Source organism: Pomacea canaliculata, linkage group LG5 (genome assembly GCF_003073045.1).
Source record: "Pomacea canaliculata isolate SZHN2017 linkage group LG5, ASM307304v1, whole genome shotgun sequence".
In the NCBI taxonomy this organism is placed as follows: domain Eukaryota; kingdom Metazoa; phylum Mollusca; class Gastropoda; order Architaenioglossa; family Ampullariidae; genus Pomacea; species Pomacea canaliculata.
The window spans coordinates 20,988,628-21,006,974 of NC_037594.1; the positions used below are offsets into that span (position 1 = coordinate 20,988,628).

The window sequence follows — 18,347 nt, forward strand, 5'->3', positions numbered from 1 at the left end:
CATCACACGTTTTCAAAATATGATGATGGAGAACATTAATTGTTATATAAAAGTCAGAATAGCAAATGTTGAATCATCGATCTAAACAGCAAGTAGTGCCTAACTCCAAAATTTAATGTCAGCAATAAATTAAAGGGACAAACTTCAAACCGCTTAGACCTCGCGTAATTAGGGATTAGTTTTGGTTAATGCATTATAGGTAGGGAAAGACGTGCTTCCACCTAGAGGCGATTTCGCATAAATTTTAATTAGGTTTGGAGTTAAGTTTAGGATTATAAGGTTTTATTTCGGTTTCATGGTTTATCATGGCGTCCCTAACAATCAATGTCGATGCATTACGGGCCTTTCGAATGTAAAGTTGTTCCCAGGACAGTTGTGAAAATTACCGAGTAAGATCAGCCCTTTTACGTTCTATTTCCACAGAAAAGGTTTTATTTATACATACTCATAAATTCCTCCCCTTCGTGAACTCTCTTTACTTCCGGTCGAAAGGCTTTTCGGGAAATATCGTTTCGAATGTCAACAAATCAGCCAGACCCTCGATTTCCGATTAGTCGGTGTGCTCAACAGACTTTGATTTAAACCTAGTTCTCATAGTATTACAAAGTAGGAAAAACACTTATCAAGCATGTCTCTCTTGGTTATAAAAAGTTCCAGTGATCTTGGTCAACTCGGAGAACAAGAGCTTGAAGAATTATACACATGGGTCGACAGCATTCCTCTCTCAAGACCGAAGCGTAATATTACTCGCGATTTTTCGGATGGAGGCATGTATATGTTTTATAAAAGATAAGAATATTGATGTTTTGCACACGGTATATTTTGTTTTTATAACTTCTTTTAAAGGACGAAACTATTTTAAATGAATTATGTGGACATGTAGCAGTTACAATTCCAACTGTATTGACTTAATTGTGATTATCAAACGACTTGTGCTTGAGATAATGATCTGTTTCTTATTTATTGAACACTAATGGGATACATTCTGGAGAAATGTTTTGATTACAAAACTTACACAAACATAGTGTTAACAAGGGCTTGAGATATTTATTAATTTCTTATTTATTGAACACTAATGGGATACATTCAGGAGAAATGTTTTGATTACAAACCTGACACAAACAGTGTGAACATGGCTTGTATGCCTTATCTTTAAGACAAGCATGACCATGTAAAGAACCTCAATTGATTTGATGATTTATAAGGATTTAGTTACAAGGATTTCCTTGTACAAAACCTGTTGAGGGTCTGTACTGACACCAATTAAGCTTCTATGGGTCTAAACATGACTTTCTTAGATTCGTGTCATAAAAAGATTTGTTTATGCATAATGAACATTATAACTGAAGAATTTTTATAAAATTGGGCTCTTACAGTCAGCAATTTGGAAGACTAAATTTAACTTTTACTTAAAAACCAGCTGAAAATGACATTACATTAAATCATAAAGCTCTTATCAGATTACCTCTCTAATGTATATTTATAATTCTGAAAGGCAAATCAGCATCTGATACTTGACATTCTTTTTATTCAGTAATGGTTGCAGAATTAATACATCATTACTTTCCAAAGCAAGTTTATCTCCATAACTACACACCTGCTAATGGCAATAAACAGAAGCTGGATAACTGGCAAATGTTGAACAGGTAGTGCAGGACATGAAGCAAGAGTGCGCAGTCTGCATTCACTGCATAGTTTCAGTTGCTAGTAGTCAAGCCAGTTCCTGGTTAATTTTGCCAGTTTTGTGTACCTCTTTTGGATGCTTGTGTAGTCTTGTAGTGTGATCTGAAAAGTAGATTTTTTTGGTCTCATACATTTTGTTTTATTATGACACCTTCATGATATGTCTGCTGTTGCTATCAAATGACAACAAAACAACTGACATCATATTGCAAACACTTTTATATTAAAAGACTAACCGAATTCCAGCTACACCACCACAGGCATTGAATTTTGTTAGCAGCATAATCAGAATAATCTTTAATATGAGAATCAGTTATGACATACAGATAAGAAAACATGTAATCCAGATGAATCCTGTTTTGGTAGGGAGAAAAGGTGCATGTGCATGTTCATAAATGCACAAAGCTTGTTTATGCATGATGTTGCTAGGTCCAGACTAGTTTGATCAAGTTTATAAAAGGAAAGAGTCTGACTACAATATATGTACATATTGTGGGGAAAAATAAACTTGCATGGTTGTAATCCTATATGAGTTACTGGACACTGGTGATTGACTGCATAATTCTGACTGCTATTGTGTTAAATGTGCATGACCAAATGTTGCACAATATCTATAGTTTCCCAGTGTGACATTCATAACTTTACTGCATATTTATACAGCCAAATGAACTCAGACAACAATTTTAATTCAAATTTCAGTTTCATCATTGTCTTTTCTGTGATGGTGATTTTCTTGGTGGTTTTTGTTTTTTTTTTTTTTTTTTTTTTGCAGCACATAAGTATTCATCTTGTATTCAAATTGGTATACATGTGTAAATACTAATTTCAGTGATGGTGGCAGAAGTAGTAAGCCATTTTTTACCAAAATTGATAGAAATTCACAACTACAGCCCAGCCAATGCTACACCACAAAAAATGCAAAACTGGTTCCTTTTGAACAGGTAATATGTTTATTTCACAACTCAGTAGTGATTCTTTTACTTTAAAAAGTGTCTAAAGTTTTTAATAGATGCCCTGTGTATTGCTAATGTGCTTACCAATTTTTTCAGCTTTAGAGTTTTGCTCTTTTTCTTAGCTTTTATTTTTTTGGCAAGAAATTTCTTAAATCACTGCTGACTTTCCGTGTTTTGTATGTGATATGTAATGTCACAGTGTGATTCGTTTTTCATTTCCTCGGTGCATCTGTTTCCATGGGTTTTTTTTTTCAAAGTGATGGCTATAGACTTTGATTTATGATGATCCTAGCATTCTGATCCCGGGGAATTAGTGGAAGCTAACATTGCTAAATCCATAGCATTTGTGATGGAGGCTTTTTTGTACATTTTCACAAAATGCTAAGGAATTCTTTCTGGTACTAAAAATTACTGTAATTAATTTACTACAAACAGCTAGTTAGAAAAAAGACTGACAAACCATCAATGGTTATTTTCATTCCCATTCTCTAATCGTTGTTCTTATGCACTTTAATAGAGTTTTTTTTTTGGATATTCATTTTGGGTTTTGGAGGGTTTTTTTTTTTTTGCGTTTTCTTACTTTTTACTGTAATACCGATCCTCTGATCCTATACTTAATTGATAGATAAATTTCATACTTGTGCAAGATTTCTATTTACACATGCATTAATCATTGGTGGTTGTGCTTTTTAATGTCAGATTATCTCATTCTCATGATCATAATTTTTACTCTGTGTAAATAAAGAATATATACATTTGGCTGCATTTTTCTAAACTCCTTGATTTATATATTACTTAAAGATAAAGTTTGATTTGTGCTTATATGCATTTGTGTTTCTATGCTGGATGTTACAAAAAGAAGTGTTATATTGGGCCACTAAAAGAAATTTGAAAACAGACAACATACAGACTTTGCAAACTACAAGTCTGCATTTGTTTTTCAGAAAAGTATTTAAGAAGCTCCGGTTTGAACTTTCTGAAGATATCCTTCGAGGCATTTCAAACTGTAAACCAGGTGTCATTGAGGGTGTCCTTGCTATGTTGCGCACCAGAATGGAGCGTGTTGTATGGGAAACCCAACAGAAGGTAGACAGACAGGCAGCAGAAAATGAGAGACCAGAGGCAGACCAGAATTCTTTCAGTAAGCAATGAATATTAGCTTAAAACACTTATTGTTATGTAGCTTTTTAGGTATACATTGACATATATCCCTCCCCCGCCACCAAACCAGATTGTGACATCTCTATCTTGTGTTCTTGTTTAGATGCTTGAAGGGTTTCTTTTGTTGTTTTATGTTGGTGAATCTTTGGGGGTGTTTTTTTTAGTATATATTTTATACGTTGTCTTAATTATTCATCATCTTATAACTTGGTCTTCAAGTTTTAAAGTGAACTTCAGAGGTAAGTTGAATGAAAGTAGTGTTCAGTGACTTCTTATTTCCATCAACAGGTCTCTTCCACAGAGAGATTTTTCTTGTCACCATATCTTTAACACAAATCTGCGTCTGTACAGAAGGCTTATCCTATTTTAATGATATGAAATCGCACATTCATTGAAGGCAATAGGGCTTTTGTTCTTTGCCATATGTTTTATTGGACTTTTTGAACCATTTGAGTTAACATTCTGATCTATTGATGTTAAACAGAATTTGCTGAGGCTGGAATAATTCTTGCTTATTGGAAGAGTTCACTTAGTTGGAGATATTAGCTGAAGCACATAATAAGGCCTACCCATTTTTTTTTCCATGCCATTTTCAGTGATAAGTTTGCTGTGTAGTCACGGGTGGCTTTTTGGTATTTTACCGGCCTGCCACATATATAGTTTCGAATTTTGAGACCGACCCGCTAAAAGAAAACTTTGCCCACATCTCTTCCACAGTCAAAGCAGTTATATAGTACCCTAAATAATCACTTTTGCTACAAAACGTGTGTTGGTGCATCCTATACAGTTTGTAACGAATCAGTGGTTTCTGGTAGGTAGGTGTGTAGTTGTGTAGTGAATTAGATAAGGCAGGTGATTAGAAATAGCCTTACTGTACCTCTTTATTTTGCTGCCTGGTATTCATATGTTTAGTGTAAGTATCCTTCCAGCATGGGCCTAGATGAGTTGATTTTATGTGTCATAATAAACCCGAGTTCAAACATTAGAAAAGAGTTTAGGGGTGGTAAATGTGTGTGGTAAATTACAGGGTAAAGAGTAATTTAAGAGTAAGGGAATATAAGGTCAGGATATAATCTAACACTTTGTAAAGAAAATTTCATCCATTTTTAGTTGAAGCATTTCTGCAGGCATGGGGAGAGCAGGAGTTAGTCTGCAGCAAAGAGTTGACCCACAGAGCGGATCAATCGTTGCGGACGGTAGAGTTTGTCGGTTGGGTTTGATTTGAGGAGGAATGTACAGAGGAAGGGGGAAAACACCGGGGAACGGGGGGATGTACCCGAACGTTGTCAAGAAGTCGATACTGTTGGTGGCCTTCCAAGAAGTCAGACTGTATGGACGGTGATAAAGACATTAAGGTCGGTCGCGCTACTTCAAAACACTACGCGTTTGTCCTCAGCGGGCCGTTCACTTCCACTGGTTTACGACCTGTTCACTGATTGGTTTTAGTTTTATTGCTGTTACTTTGTGTGTGTGTGTGATTTGGGAGGAGGAGAGCGTGTTTTCACAAATAGCATAAATAAGATTTAGCAGGACACACAACTGTACCAGACATCAGGTTATGACCTCTTAGTTTCAAACTGGAAAATCATTTTCTGTGCTACGAGCGTGACAGTCATCTGCAGGACACTTTGATCCCAGTCAGAATTGCAGCATGTCCCTGCAGTCTTGTATCAGTCGTAGATATTGCAGAGTGTGTGTGTTAGGGAGAGAAAGAGAGATGCGTAGGCAGCAGATAGAGGAGCTGGAAACTTTCGAGAAAGGCCGCTTTTCTTTGGCTTTGAGTTTGACCTTCATACACTTGTGCATCTGATACCCTCTCGCCATCACCATAACTGTCTAAACCAGAAGACATGCAACCAGCGATTGTCTGTGTATTGTGTGATTGCAATCGCACACAATTTTTTTTTTAATCTAGTCAGTGACGCTGTATTGCTGATTGCTAAGGAGCGCAAAATTTTCTACAACGGGTTCTTATATTCAAACCATCGATCTTAACGGGTTTGTGTCAACGTTTTATGCGGACCGGTTGTTTGAGCTCTTGTAAGTGGACTGATTTGGGTACTTATATTTGCGTGCTTGATACAACCCCCAGGTAATAGATGTTTAACTGGACTGGGCATCACAGATACGTGAGCTTAAATTTTAAAAACGCGTTAAGCGTATTTTTGCATTTCATAACGCACATCGTCTGTTGTACTATGTTTATAAGAATGAGTCTTAAACTTGGATATTCTTTTTGTTTCATTGTTATAAACCGACTCTTGAAGCTCGCTAGGTCAGATTGATGATGCTTTAGAGCAACAAATTAAGTAACAAAGCAGAAAGAAATATTGCATTCATGATGCCGTCTTTTTGGAGTGGGGAAGCGGATAGCCCGATGGTTAGAGCACTGGCATCCGCCACCCATGCAGCGTATAAAACTTCCCCCAGTCGACCCCACTGTTGAGAATGGGTACCTGAGTCCATAAAAGGTTTGGAAAGGTAAAGCAGCGAGGGAGAGGGTATGGAAAACTGAGGTCTGTAACACTTCACTCCCCAACGACCTTTCAACAACAGGGGGGAAAAACTTAAGGGACTACATCTCCTTGAAGCTAATGGTAAAACGAAGGATGTTATTTGGGAATGCAACGGCGTTGCACCATCTTCGACATGAACGTTTGAGAGAAGGCGCAATCAAGTTATCCATCTTCATAATCTTGTTTCCTCGTTACGTCGTAAGTTCTTTACATGTTAATCATGAGCAGACATATGACGTGCTAACAAGGTACAGTAATAGATATAATAATAATATTCTGAAATAGAAGTTTAATCTGATACAGCGCTCCTACAGATGGAAAGTGAAAAGGCTGCCATGGTTATTTCCCCGTATGCGTTACCAGTCCATGCTAAAAAACCAGCCGAGCTACCAGAATATCGAGGGGAAGGTAATGCATGTATATTTTGCAGTAGTATTTTAAAGTCATTTATGACTGCAGTTTTAGTGTTTGGTGTTTAGAAGCTGAGGAGTCCAGTGGTGGAATATCTGCAAGGGTTAATACCACAAAAAAAGGACAAAGTCACGATTCAGGGGTTTACTTGAAAGTAATAATAAATGAAAGATTTGTATAGCAATCTTTTACATATTTCATGCTATACAAGATTATTGTTTTCGATCTTTGGTCAGCATTGCAGCCAGCGCATTTTTAGAAATAAAGTAGTCATGCTGTGAAGTCATAATTTACACAGTACTTCTTGATTATCAGGACTTGTGCATCACATTGCTGTTGCAGAAGGGATTAAGCCAGGTAACACAGTTTGATCAGTGACTAATCACTGGAAGATTTTTTTAATGTTTATTTGAAAGCATCAGATATGAATCTTTGGTCAAAATACATATCTACCAAAATATAAGAATGTTAAAGTATGAATTAATAACTATATGTAGACAATATTTCAGTATACTTGGTGAAGTACAGTAATGTACATGTATGCTGGTTTGAAGAAAGAATGTAAAGAATAAGTATTTATATATTAATAAATATAGATAAATTAGATTTATTTAGGCTGTGTGTATATGTGTGTGCATGGACTTATAAATGGAGAAGTACAAAAAACAAAATGTGTTTATTTTGAACTTGAGAAATTGCCAGTGCTGCTGGTCACAAGCGTGAAAGACGCAGCAGTACACCAAATGTAAAAACGAGTCCAGATGTCAGCAGTAAAGGTGATACAAATTTTCTTCGAGATTTTTAAAAGAGTGACTGAAACATAAAACTGTTAGCATCTCATATGCAGACTTTTTTCCTGATCTGTGCCAACTCATCACATACTGTTCCAGCACAATGAAAAACCTAACATATTTATATGCATTGTCCATAAAGAGTTATTATAGTGACAGAAAAGAATAGGAGCATCTCCTAGTGTAACCATAGGCATAATGGGAGCTAGGAAGGCTGTAGCAGCCTTTAAGGTAAAAGTAAAACCCCATAGCTAAAGGCCATAGGGACAGTCAACATAAGTGATTTGCCATATCTAGGGCATGACTCTTTTCTTCTGGTGCCTTTACCATCCCTGAAGAAAGTTGGTCAACATTAATCTCATCTAGATGGTTAATGAGTTAAAAGAGTTGAATTAAGTCACCCCTGTAACACCTTTGCATACTGGATGAACAGGCAATATATATTTTATATGAAGTTTCTTTATATTCTTTTATTGATTTAGATGGGTTTCTTTTGTATTTAACAATAATTCTTATATTGCGATGATGATGATGAATATTTGTACGAACATACCTTTCACTGAAGAAGGAATTCACATCACTTAATAAGTGTACTCCCCCACACACACACAAACATGCATTTACATGCAAGGGAGTAATTCTGTTGCATTATATTCTATATGACCTCCCCCTAAATAATGCTTTCATACTAAAGTATTTTGGAATCTACTGATATATAAAGTCACAGTGCACATTCATATAGGGCTTTATCTCGAGCACCAAAGCCAGGCTCAAAATGCTTTACATACAAAAATGTGTGCAAGCTTAAACACACTTCTTTGTGCAGAAAATCAGATGAATGCCTTTAACAATTGCAGTTGTATGTATTTAAGAGTTGATTGTAGATTTATGAGAAAATCAGAGTCAGAAGCAAATCTCTTTTCTATGACAACTAATAATAGACAATCTGCTTACTCCCTCCCCTGCCAAATCCCAGCTATTGTCTGCATTTTGATGTTATGGTTACATAATTGTAAAACTTTACCATTAGTTGATTTCATATTTTACCTTAGCATATCCTTGTTAGTAAAATTGAAAATGAAAGAGTGGTGCTGTAAGGTCAAGTTGCTTCTGTTAGTGAAAATTTAAAGTAGTAAGGGTCTGGCTGCTTTGAAGCCAAGGCAGAGACAAGTTGACCATGCAAGTATTGTACGTGGTGCAGAAAATCTCAAAAATGAAGCGGAAGAAATTGGTGATAAACCGGTTGAAGAGGTACCCATAATGACAAGTAATGATGAGAAAAAGCAAAATTCAGGTGATGTCTTGTTTCCCTAAAGTAGTTAATGAGCTTTACATGTTTTGAAACCAGTTCTTTATTCACTGTTGATTACATTTTGTTACATGTTTTTGGATGATGATTGATGATAGATGATAATGATGATTGCAAAAGAAAACAAGAGATGTGCTATAACATTTTTAAAAAGTTCAGAATTAAAAAAGAATATAACACTAATATAATCTGTCTTATAAGATGTTGGATGTAGCCGGTGGGTATTATAAGTTCTTGCTAATACAGCATCTTTGAAATACTTTTTAGATGCCAAAAACATATTTCAGAATCAGCACTTTTATTTGCATGGATGTCATTTTAAGAAAATAAAATGCATGTGTTATATTTTACAGTATGTCACAATCTTGTTGGGATTTAAGATAGAAATAGAATGCTTTTTTGCACCCATTTAGAAAGATCTTTAAGACATTAATTACATAAAAATTGTAATGACTGTTGGAACATTCTTTTCTTGATTATTGAGATAAACAGATTATTGAATATCACCTCTATTGTTTTTAGTAAAGAATCAGAAACTTCTATAACTTCTGTTGCAGAACCATGGTCGTACTTTATGGTAAAAGATTTTTGTCTGGAAAATTTATATTTCTTAATAATTCTCTGTTATTATAATTTATGTCTCAGTTATTATTTGTGTCAGGAAAGAGTCCTGTTTCTTGAAGTCAACAAAATTACAACTTGACATTAAAGGCCTTCTTTTTGCATGTTAGCCTCCTGACGTTAGATTTCTTATTCAATTGCACACTGAATATTGCAGGATCTCAGAGAAAGGATGTGACTGGTCTAAACTAGAGGGTATGTAGTCATGACTTGCTTTGAAGAATACTACCAGTTTTGTTGAATTTGATGATCTCTCCACTCCCATCATTGATCCATAAATACATTTGACATGCACACACTTATACAGAGACAGGGATCCTCAATAACTGAGGAAATATAAGTATCTGATGAAATATTACCTAACTGAGGAAATATAAAAATCCCTACGCAGCCTTCTCAAGTAAAATGCATATTGTTTCAGTAAAAGAGAAAGGGAAAGAGTGTGTTTGTGTGCATATGCAAACATTTATGTATATCTGTGCAGCATGAATCCCCAGACCAAGTCAAAATCTGACCAAGTTCCACTGCTTCTTTTAGAAGAAAAAGAACAGGAGATCCTAGCCAAGGATGAGACCATTCAGGTATCTGGTGCTAGGGCTCTTCAGGGCTTCCTCTTTACCTTACATGGAAGGAAAACGTAGTTTTAGAAGAGCACTCTTTTAAGAAAAGAGAAGTTACAATATGCAGGATAGGAAAAAGGGAATAAATCCAGAACAAAGCTAATGTATAGGACTTGACATTCATGGATAAACTGTACTTGCTTAGCTAGTGTTGCTTTCACAGCGGCATGTTACCTGTAAACCTAATATTGTGTCATTTAAAATGAACGTATGTCTTTACATAATCTGCATCTGAAGAATGATAAAATACTGTTGATCATAAAATCATTGTCACAGATTTTGAATGCTAAGATCAAACGCATGGAGCACTTGCTGCATCTTAAGGATATTCGAATTGAAGACCTGCAGGCACGCCTTGAAGTATCTCGCCCTACAGGAAAGAGGTGATGGTACCATTCAGCTGAGTGAACTGTCAAAATGAACTGTGTTGAGAAAAATATTAAATTTTGAGTTAAATGCTGGCTGAATTTAAGCTTTATTGGCCTTCTTATTTCAATACATTTCATTTTCCAAGAGTCTATGGTATTCAGTTAAAGTATGTTATAGTATAAGTATGTTAGAGCTCCTTAAAAGAAGTGTTACAAGGACTTCAACCTTTGTAGGTTTATCATGTTTGGCTTCCTCTGGATAATGTGCTCAGAGGTGCTGATGACAAGAATAATATTTATAGCACACAATGTGCATTTATCTGTCCTAGAAATAACCTCCCATTCAGTTTGAATAAAAATCGTTTTGTAAGATTTATAGAGTAATCTGGAAAATGCTTATAAAATCTAATAAATATATAGCTCAACAATAGTTCAAGCTGCTGTTTTTTTTTGTTTGGTAGGATGGCTAAATTTATTCTTTGTTCATGACCTTTAGATTTAGTTTATTTATATTAAGTTTATTCATATTTCATTTTCTAGATCTATTTTACTCTCAGTAAACTCTTTTTTTTTTCTTTGTTTTAGTAAAGTATGTACGATGCCAGTGTACATTGTTAATAAAGATCCCAAATAATGTAGGTAACTTTCATGCATTTAATATTTTGTAAAGGCACCAGAAACATACAACAGCCATAGTGAGGGCTTTTATGATGTTTTATATTTTCCTGTCAGTGATGTGGTTGATTCATTTGTTTGCATGACGCTGAGAGCCCAGTTCACCAAAAATATTCTCTACTCTCAGCTTTGAAGCCTTTAAAAGTTTATTGAAAACAAAACTTCGAAGTGTTTGACTAACCTTTCTCCAACTCTCTTGGACTACAAGATCTTACTTTCTTTGTTTTTTTGTTTTTGCTATTTTAATGTATCTCTGTATATTTGTTTATACATCAGTTTAGCATATGTGCTATGTTAAGTTTGAGCCTGCATTTATATAGTTGTGTTTTACTTTTCTGTTTCTGTTTTAATTTTATTTCACTATGCAGTGCATTGAATCTAAAGTGGGAAGATAACACTATAAAAATCTTCATTTCCCAAACTATTTTATTATTATTTTATGTTACCATGGCAGAGGTCTGAAAATGGACTAGAAATTCTTTACACCATCCGTGCGCCTTCATAGAACACTCTTTCTGTGAGGCCGCTTTATTTTATTTCAATAATTTTTTTTAAAAAGTAAATATCTGTTGTTCTAATCTTTTATTCATGTTTCCAGCTGGGAATTTGGGTAAGACTGATTGTTCAATGTTTTGGAAGAACAATATATGTTGTTTTAAGAATTCTGGCAATAACATGTAGGACATTCCTAATAACAAAACTAAAATTTTGTTATTAAAATTGCAGAATTTTTGGTTTATCAGCATTATATGATCGTAAAGTTTGTTGTGAATCATGTTATTTATTAAAAATGTATTCTGCAATTCTTCATAGATTATTTTTTGTTAGATTTTGGTTTCAAAAGATTTAAAGTGTGTAATATATATATTCCGAAAACTTAATTTTTTTAACGCAAATGACATGGAAATAACAGTTGGCTTCTTTTTTTAAAGAAAATCAATATTATTGCATTGATCAGAAAGTCAACAAGAATGCTAATAGACTTCAATATTTTGTTGTTTGGGAACACAAAATTATGCTTCCTAATCTTTTAAAATGAAAGCTAAAAAAATTCTTGGATATGACGCAAAATTGTCAAGTTTTCCTATGTTCTATAGCTGGACTGATCAATATAGATATGCAAGCTCAGCAGCCTATTTTAAACAGAGCCATGCAAATGCAAATAAGTTTAGCCACCATTTTACTCATCTAAAATGGCTGCATGGCAATACACATGTACTTTACAATGGCGAATAAACGTGATTTTTTTTCTTTAAACAATCTTTTAAAATTTAAATTAAAGAATTTGTCATTACTTTATTGTGGACTTGTATTTTTGACCTTTTTTTTTTTTTTAGCCTATTATTATTACAGGCAGATTGAGGTGTTACTGATCATTTAGCTTGAAGCACATCATACTACAGCAGCACACTAATACCACTTTCATCATTTGTGAAATCAACTTTAAAACAATGTTGAAAAATGTGCTATATCGTTTGAACAACATATGGATCTTTTGGTCTGCGATGATATGACTTTTTGGTGTTGGGATGAAATGTACATAGCAGGGACAATTTGACTTGGGCTGTAGGGCAAAATGACAGTTTAGGAACTTCAGCCAATGGTCAGTCTATAGTGAGAGTCAACCCTGTAGTAAAAAGGCATATCAGTCAGGCTCTTTTCTGCATGTCATTCCCCACATTTCAGATGTTGAATATGGTGCTACCAGCATTTTTCAGAAAAAAAGAGCCATGCGCACTTGTTTAACTACGAATTTGTATTACCTACACACATCTGTGGTTTAACCAAACCAAAGTGGGTATACGAGAACTGAAGAGATAGAAGAGTACACTCTGTATCATTATTCTAACATGCAAAGAAAATATGAACATATGTTACTTGCATGTATTTGACAGATTGGAGACTAGACGACCAAAGGACAGGCAGCTGAGTCAGCGTTTAAAGCATTGGTTGAACAACTAGAGGAAAGAAAATTATGTATTTAAATATTTTTCACCATTGAGTCATATTTATTGTTCTAGCAAGAAGCTTTTGGTTACAGGCTAAAAGATGTCTTGTCATATACATTTAAGCATTAACTGTATTTGTTTTACCTGTGCTTTATTAGAAAACAAATTGCTTTTCAAACTGCTTTTAGAATGAAGATGGTTGTATATTGACATTTGATACTTATATGTAAGATAAAGATACAAAACTTCAAAATCTTTATCAGTTCACATTTATTGGCTTGTTAGCAATGGAAGCGTTACATTGTCTTTTCTTATGTGTGTGTTTTTGAGGAGAGAAGAGAGAGTGGGATATGGGTGCTATGGATACAGATGGAATGTGATTGTAACTTAAAAGTTTATATTTAAAGTTGATTAATGCTCTAGATATGATTATTGTGATGTACATTGGAGGCCAACAAATGTTGACCTGACATCTTTAGTATCTTTACATGACACATGTTAACTAGATGGAGTAGTACAGATTTTAATTGATCTTCAACTGTTTCACAAATCACCTCTTAAGTAAATTTTGTTCTGTAAAAAATAATAAGCAGTTTAAACAAATTTGTTAAAGTACCAATTTAATGTGTTTCGTTTGGCGTGAAATTATAACATTTCTTTTTGCTTTCAATGTGTAGAATCTGAATTAAAAAATACACCTCAGCGAGCCATTCTATGAAACTACAACACATTTCAGATGTGAAAAATGAACCTTTAAAATCAATGCATTACATATATCTGATTGTCTGTATCTGTAACTATCCAAATATTGGTTACAAAACAAACTTTCATGAACACATGAAAAAGACAATAACAAGAATTCTTTCTTGAGAACTAAAAAAAAAAAAATACTGCAGCATATTACTCTATAAATGAGCTGACAAAGATTCAAAGAATAATTATCAGGGCACCTGAGAAGGATGAATGTCGGCATAAAATACTGAGCACAATGCAGCCAGTCTAAGAATTTTGAACAAGGCTGATGTAAGATTGCACACACATATTCCTTTATCTGTAAATCCCAAATTAACAGAGTGTGAAGCTTTGATTAATAATAATAATAAATGCAAAATTTGTAAGGTGCATACTCACACTCCTAAGGAGTATGCTCTTATCGCTTAAGAACAAGAACGAAACATGGACAATATACGAGGGACAGGAAAACAAGCAACATGTGAACTATAAAAGAATAAACAAACATACTAAACGAAGAATAAAATCAAATAAAGAAAACACAAATAGGAACCGAATAACAAAAACAAGAGCTGAGAGTAACATGATATTGCAAAAAAGTGTGAAAAAGGACTAGCATTAGGGGAAAGGTTGTTAGGAGTAATGATTACGGAAGAGGTGCACTTTCAGTGCACGTTTGATGGATTCAATAGTGGGTAGGTGGCGAATATGGAAAGGGAAAGAGTTCCATTGTTTCGCTGCACAATAACTAAAAATCCCTTGGCCATATGTTGTTGTTTTGGTGACAGGATTAAACAGCAATAAGTTGTTTACAAAGCTGCCTGGTTAAATTTGTTTTGAAAATCTGTTTAATATGCAGTATTTCATCAACTTAAGGTTCAGTCAACTAAAGTTGACCTTGCAATGGGAACATAATCGTCATATTCTGCCTGGTAAAAATTGCCAGCCACAAGCTCCTGTAGCCCATATCTGACCACCAGTGTCCGCACTTTGTGATTTCTGCGAGCCTGTCTGCGGTTGAATGGGATCAAGGGTATATCAAACTCCTGTTTTCCTGACTGGCGGTAAACCAAAAATATGTACCGATGAAGGCCTGTAAAAATAGGGCAAATATGGTAATTTTTATTGAGGTTTTTTTTTTCTAAATGACTTACATGAAGCAGCAATGATTTACCTGGCAAAAACCTGGTTATGACTGATTCATATATATATAATACACACACATTAATATCCTAAATTCTATAATTATTAAGTGTAATGATGTTAGAATGATCTATAATGTAAGGTGCAGTCTAACGTGTAAGGTGTGCCTAAAGGCACTGAACTTTCATTATCTAGGGTGAAAGAATGGATTAGATCTGGCAGATCTAATATATACAATCTATATATGCAGATCTAAATATACAATATCCAATGGATTGAAATTCTGAGAAATGTGTCATTAGGTGATTTTTTTTTATGACCATAATACAGCATATGTCAACAGTTGTTTATTATTATATATTATACATAATTGTACAAGGCAGTGCAGTAGGTTTGTTTATAACACCGTCACCACAAACACATCTTTCAGCTTTATTAAAATCTTATAGGACCAATGATGTTTGTGTGGGCTATCATTGACCCAAACATCATCATGCGGTACATGGCTGTATTATGAAGTTCTTGATGCCAGACTTAAATTACCATTGAGCAGACCCATACAATTTCTGCTGCAGTGTCTACCTGTGCAAATATTAATGAAGTTTATATTTTCATTTTTCCTTATACTTAGCAAATACATTCAGTGTGGCTTTTCTTATTGCATCAGCAACTTAGAAGTTAAATAAAAAGTAAATGTTAGTGAAAATATAAATATCAGTATGTTCCTCAAAGAAAAGTATTTCACCTGTTCCTTCTGAAGGCCCCGAGCCTCTATATGCAGTCATCTCTTCTCCTTTGGTGACATCTCCCCCAGGAATGTTGACCACCAACCAATGCTGAATTTCTCCGAAACTGAGAGTCCCTGCCTACTAGGTGCATCTGGATCTGGTGGACCATTATTAAAGCTCAGCCATTATAATTTTACAGCATGAAGTTGATAATATTGTAATCAGACTAACCCGCTTTTTAGATGAACAGCTAATACTGTGGCTGGGCCATTGGATAGTCACAGCTCCTAAAAGTTCTAGCACGAATCAGTCTTTGAGGACAGAGGTTTCAAAGAATTTTCACTAAATTTCTAGCCCTTACTATAGTCAGGTGATGTACCTGATATAATATCTTGCATTGTGGGTTGTTTTTTTTTACATTTCTTGCACACCCACTTAGCCAACCTTGGAATCTACAAAAGACTCTGCTTTTTCCGTAAGTCAGTTCCCTTTGGTGCATCATTCAGCTCTCAAATGGCTTTTTAGAATTATTATGTGCTTTGTCCCACAATTGCTTTAGTTTACAATTTTCCCAAGGCCAAGATAGCACATTTCATTCACTCAAGCACTACACGTTTATACTGTTCATTTTACATGTGCTGTGTCACATAAAAAGGTATGTAAATTTAAAATGGCTTTATTTACATTTACACATACCAATTATACCCTATTCTACACATATCTAACTTCTACATTGATTACACCTCGCACCTATACCTATTCTTATGCCCAATTCTAAGTTACCAAATTATTGATAAATAAGGGAAGATTTAAAAAAAGGGGACATTTCAAGGTAGATGAGCCTCTTGATAGCAGACCAGAACACCTACACAGTGTAGTGGTACTTCTCCCACACTTGGGAAACCAAATAAGCGGGATTTTGAGAAAGGTGAACCACTTGACCATGTACCAGAACACCTACATGGTGCAGTAGTACCTCTCCAACATTCAAAATAAGGGAAGGAATGACCTCTCATGCTGCAAGCACTGCATTTTGCCCCTTATTTATCCCCAAACCTGTGTGGTCCAAGGTCAATCGCCTTGCTCATGCAAAGCCTACAAGGAAGGGGTGCATGCTATTCCAAGCAAGCATTCCTACTAGACCACTACAGAAACAACTCACCATGCATAATTAGAGTGTAGTATGAATCAGGATCAGCATTAAAACTGACATCAGGCTTATCTTTGACCTGTGTGGGAGTCAGCACCATTCCTGGGGTAACATCAATGCCACCTGGGTATTTGACCTAAAATAACATAAATAAATCCATCTAGTCCCAGTACCTAAGTTCTTTTTTAAGAAAATACAATTGTAAAAAAAAAAAAGCATAAACTGTGTTTTTTCCTTCAGCAACCTTTGATGTTTGCTTTTCCAGTGCTTCAAGTTCATGCTTTGTAAGTGTATATACATAAAAGCAAAATGTGCTGCCAGATTCTGATGCTTTATTGGTCCTTTATTGGTTCTAGGCTTCTTAGGTGCAAGGTATTTAATCTCTTTTCCAACATCAAACACAACAATAACATTTAAACTGGCATGTCTCTTGAGAATGAGAATGAGGCTACAAGCACAGTACAGTCACTAACCTATACTTTGATATGATGTATATGACATAATGACAAACTGCACTAAATACCTACAGAAGTGCAATAATAAGATAAAATTGAACAACATATGACAAATGAATGAGGAAAATATGGTGTAGAATCAGACGATCTGATATTGTGATATTGGAGACAGAAATATCCCTTTAAAACAGAGCTGGCACTACTAAAACAGAATGAAGAGGCAGGGGCAAGATCGAAAACCAAAGTGAGGAAATGAAAATGCCAACATTCAAATACTTTAGCTTCAAACACATTTCAAAGAAATCTGCTTCCAAGAACGATCGAACTGGTTGGTAGGGTGTGTACAAGGACAGGCAGGCCAGGGGAAGGTCATGAAGGCTATAGTGCGTGTAGCCATCTTAATTTGTAGTGAAGCACCTGGACACTTACATAAAAACTAGGTAAACGGAAAACTAAAACATAAAATTTATTATCTATAAAAGAATCAACCAACAAATGCCCAGTTGAGTTATGGCCTGATTTCATTAATCCTGTAAGGTTCAAGTTGCAAAGTGCATTAGATATTATGAGTTTCTAAAGGTTATGACACAGGTTGATAAGCTGAGAATGCTAGTTCAAAACAACGCTAAGCATCATTTGACTTTAAGAAGTTAATACAAACAGTACCGTGAGAATGTTTGGGGGCGGATTGTCTATGACATCCTTGCATACACCCTCTGCTTGGAAAGTTTCCATTACAGCTCTTTATTATTTAAGTTGGGAAGATGTTTCTGAGCTGAGAGTTTATCTGTCACTAATCTGTGTTGAAGACTGTTATCTCGTGAAGTTATAAATAAAAATTACTGTATTCATCTGAAGCAGTCAACAGGCATCTATTTGCCCTCGAACAAGCCGAATGCCAATCAAAACCTGTACTTTTTTTTTATAATGTACTAGTTTTTGTTGGTAGCTTAAAGATGTATTGTCCATCCTTAACTGAATTTCACTAGATAATTTACTGTACAAAGGAGACTCCAGCGTATGGAGTCTAGTTAGCTTCAGCTTTTGTGCGGCGCAAGTTATTCTCAAATGGTAGAAATGCT

The 18,347-nt window shown here is 35.0% G+C and overlaps 2 protein-coding genes across 2 annotated transcripts; one reads left to right on the plus strand and one right to left on the minus strand.

The window, feature by feature from the left end:
* The first annotated feature begins 276 nt into the window (after positions 1 to 276).
* On the plus strand, positions 277 to 13,945 carry LOC112564097 (sperm flagellar protein 1-like). The gene is made up of 7 exons (XM_025238699.1): positions 277 to 767; positions 2,513 to 2,624; positions 3,581 to 3,777; positions 9,603 to 9,636; positions 9,930 to 10,026; positions 10,342 to 10,448; positions 11,104 to 13,945. Exons 1-7 carry the CDS (start codon positions 629 to 631, stop codon positions 11,192 to 11,194), a joined length of 777 nt encoding a protein of 258 aa, XP_025094484.1. The 5' UTR covers positions 277 to 628; the 3' UTR covers positions 11,195 to 13,945.
* Positions 13,946 to 14,619: 674 nt separating this feature from the next.
* On the minus strand, positions 14,620 to 18,325 carry LOC112565216 (phosphatidylethanolamine-binding protein homolog F40A3.3-like). The gene is given in 5 exon segments (XM_025240548.1): positions 14,620 to 14,882; positions 15,678 to 15,792; positions 15,795 to 15,817; positions 16,823 to 16,946; positions 17,932 to 18,325. Coding segments are annotated over 5 exon segments (546 nt in total). The 5' UTR covers positions 18,001 to 18,325; the 3' UTR covers positions 14,620 to 14,667.
* Positions 18,326 to 18,347: the final 22 nt, after the last annotated feature.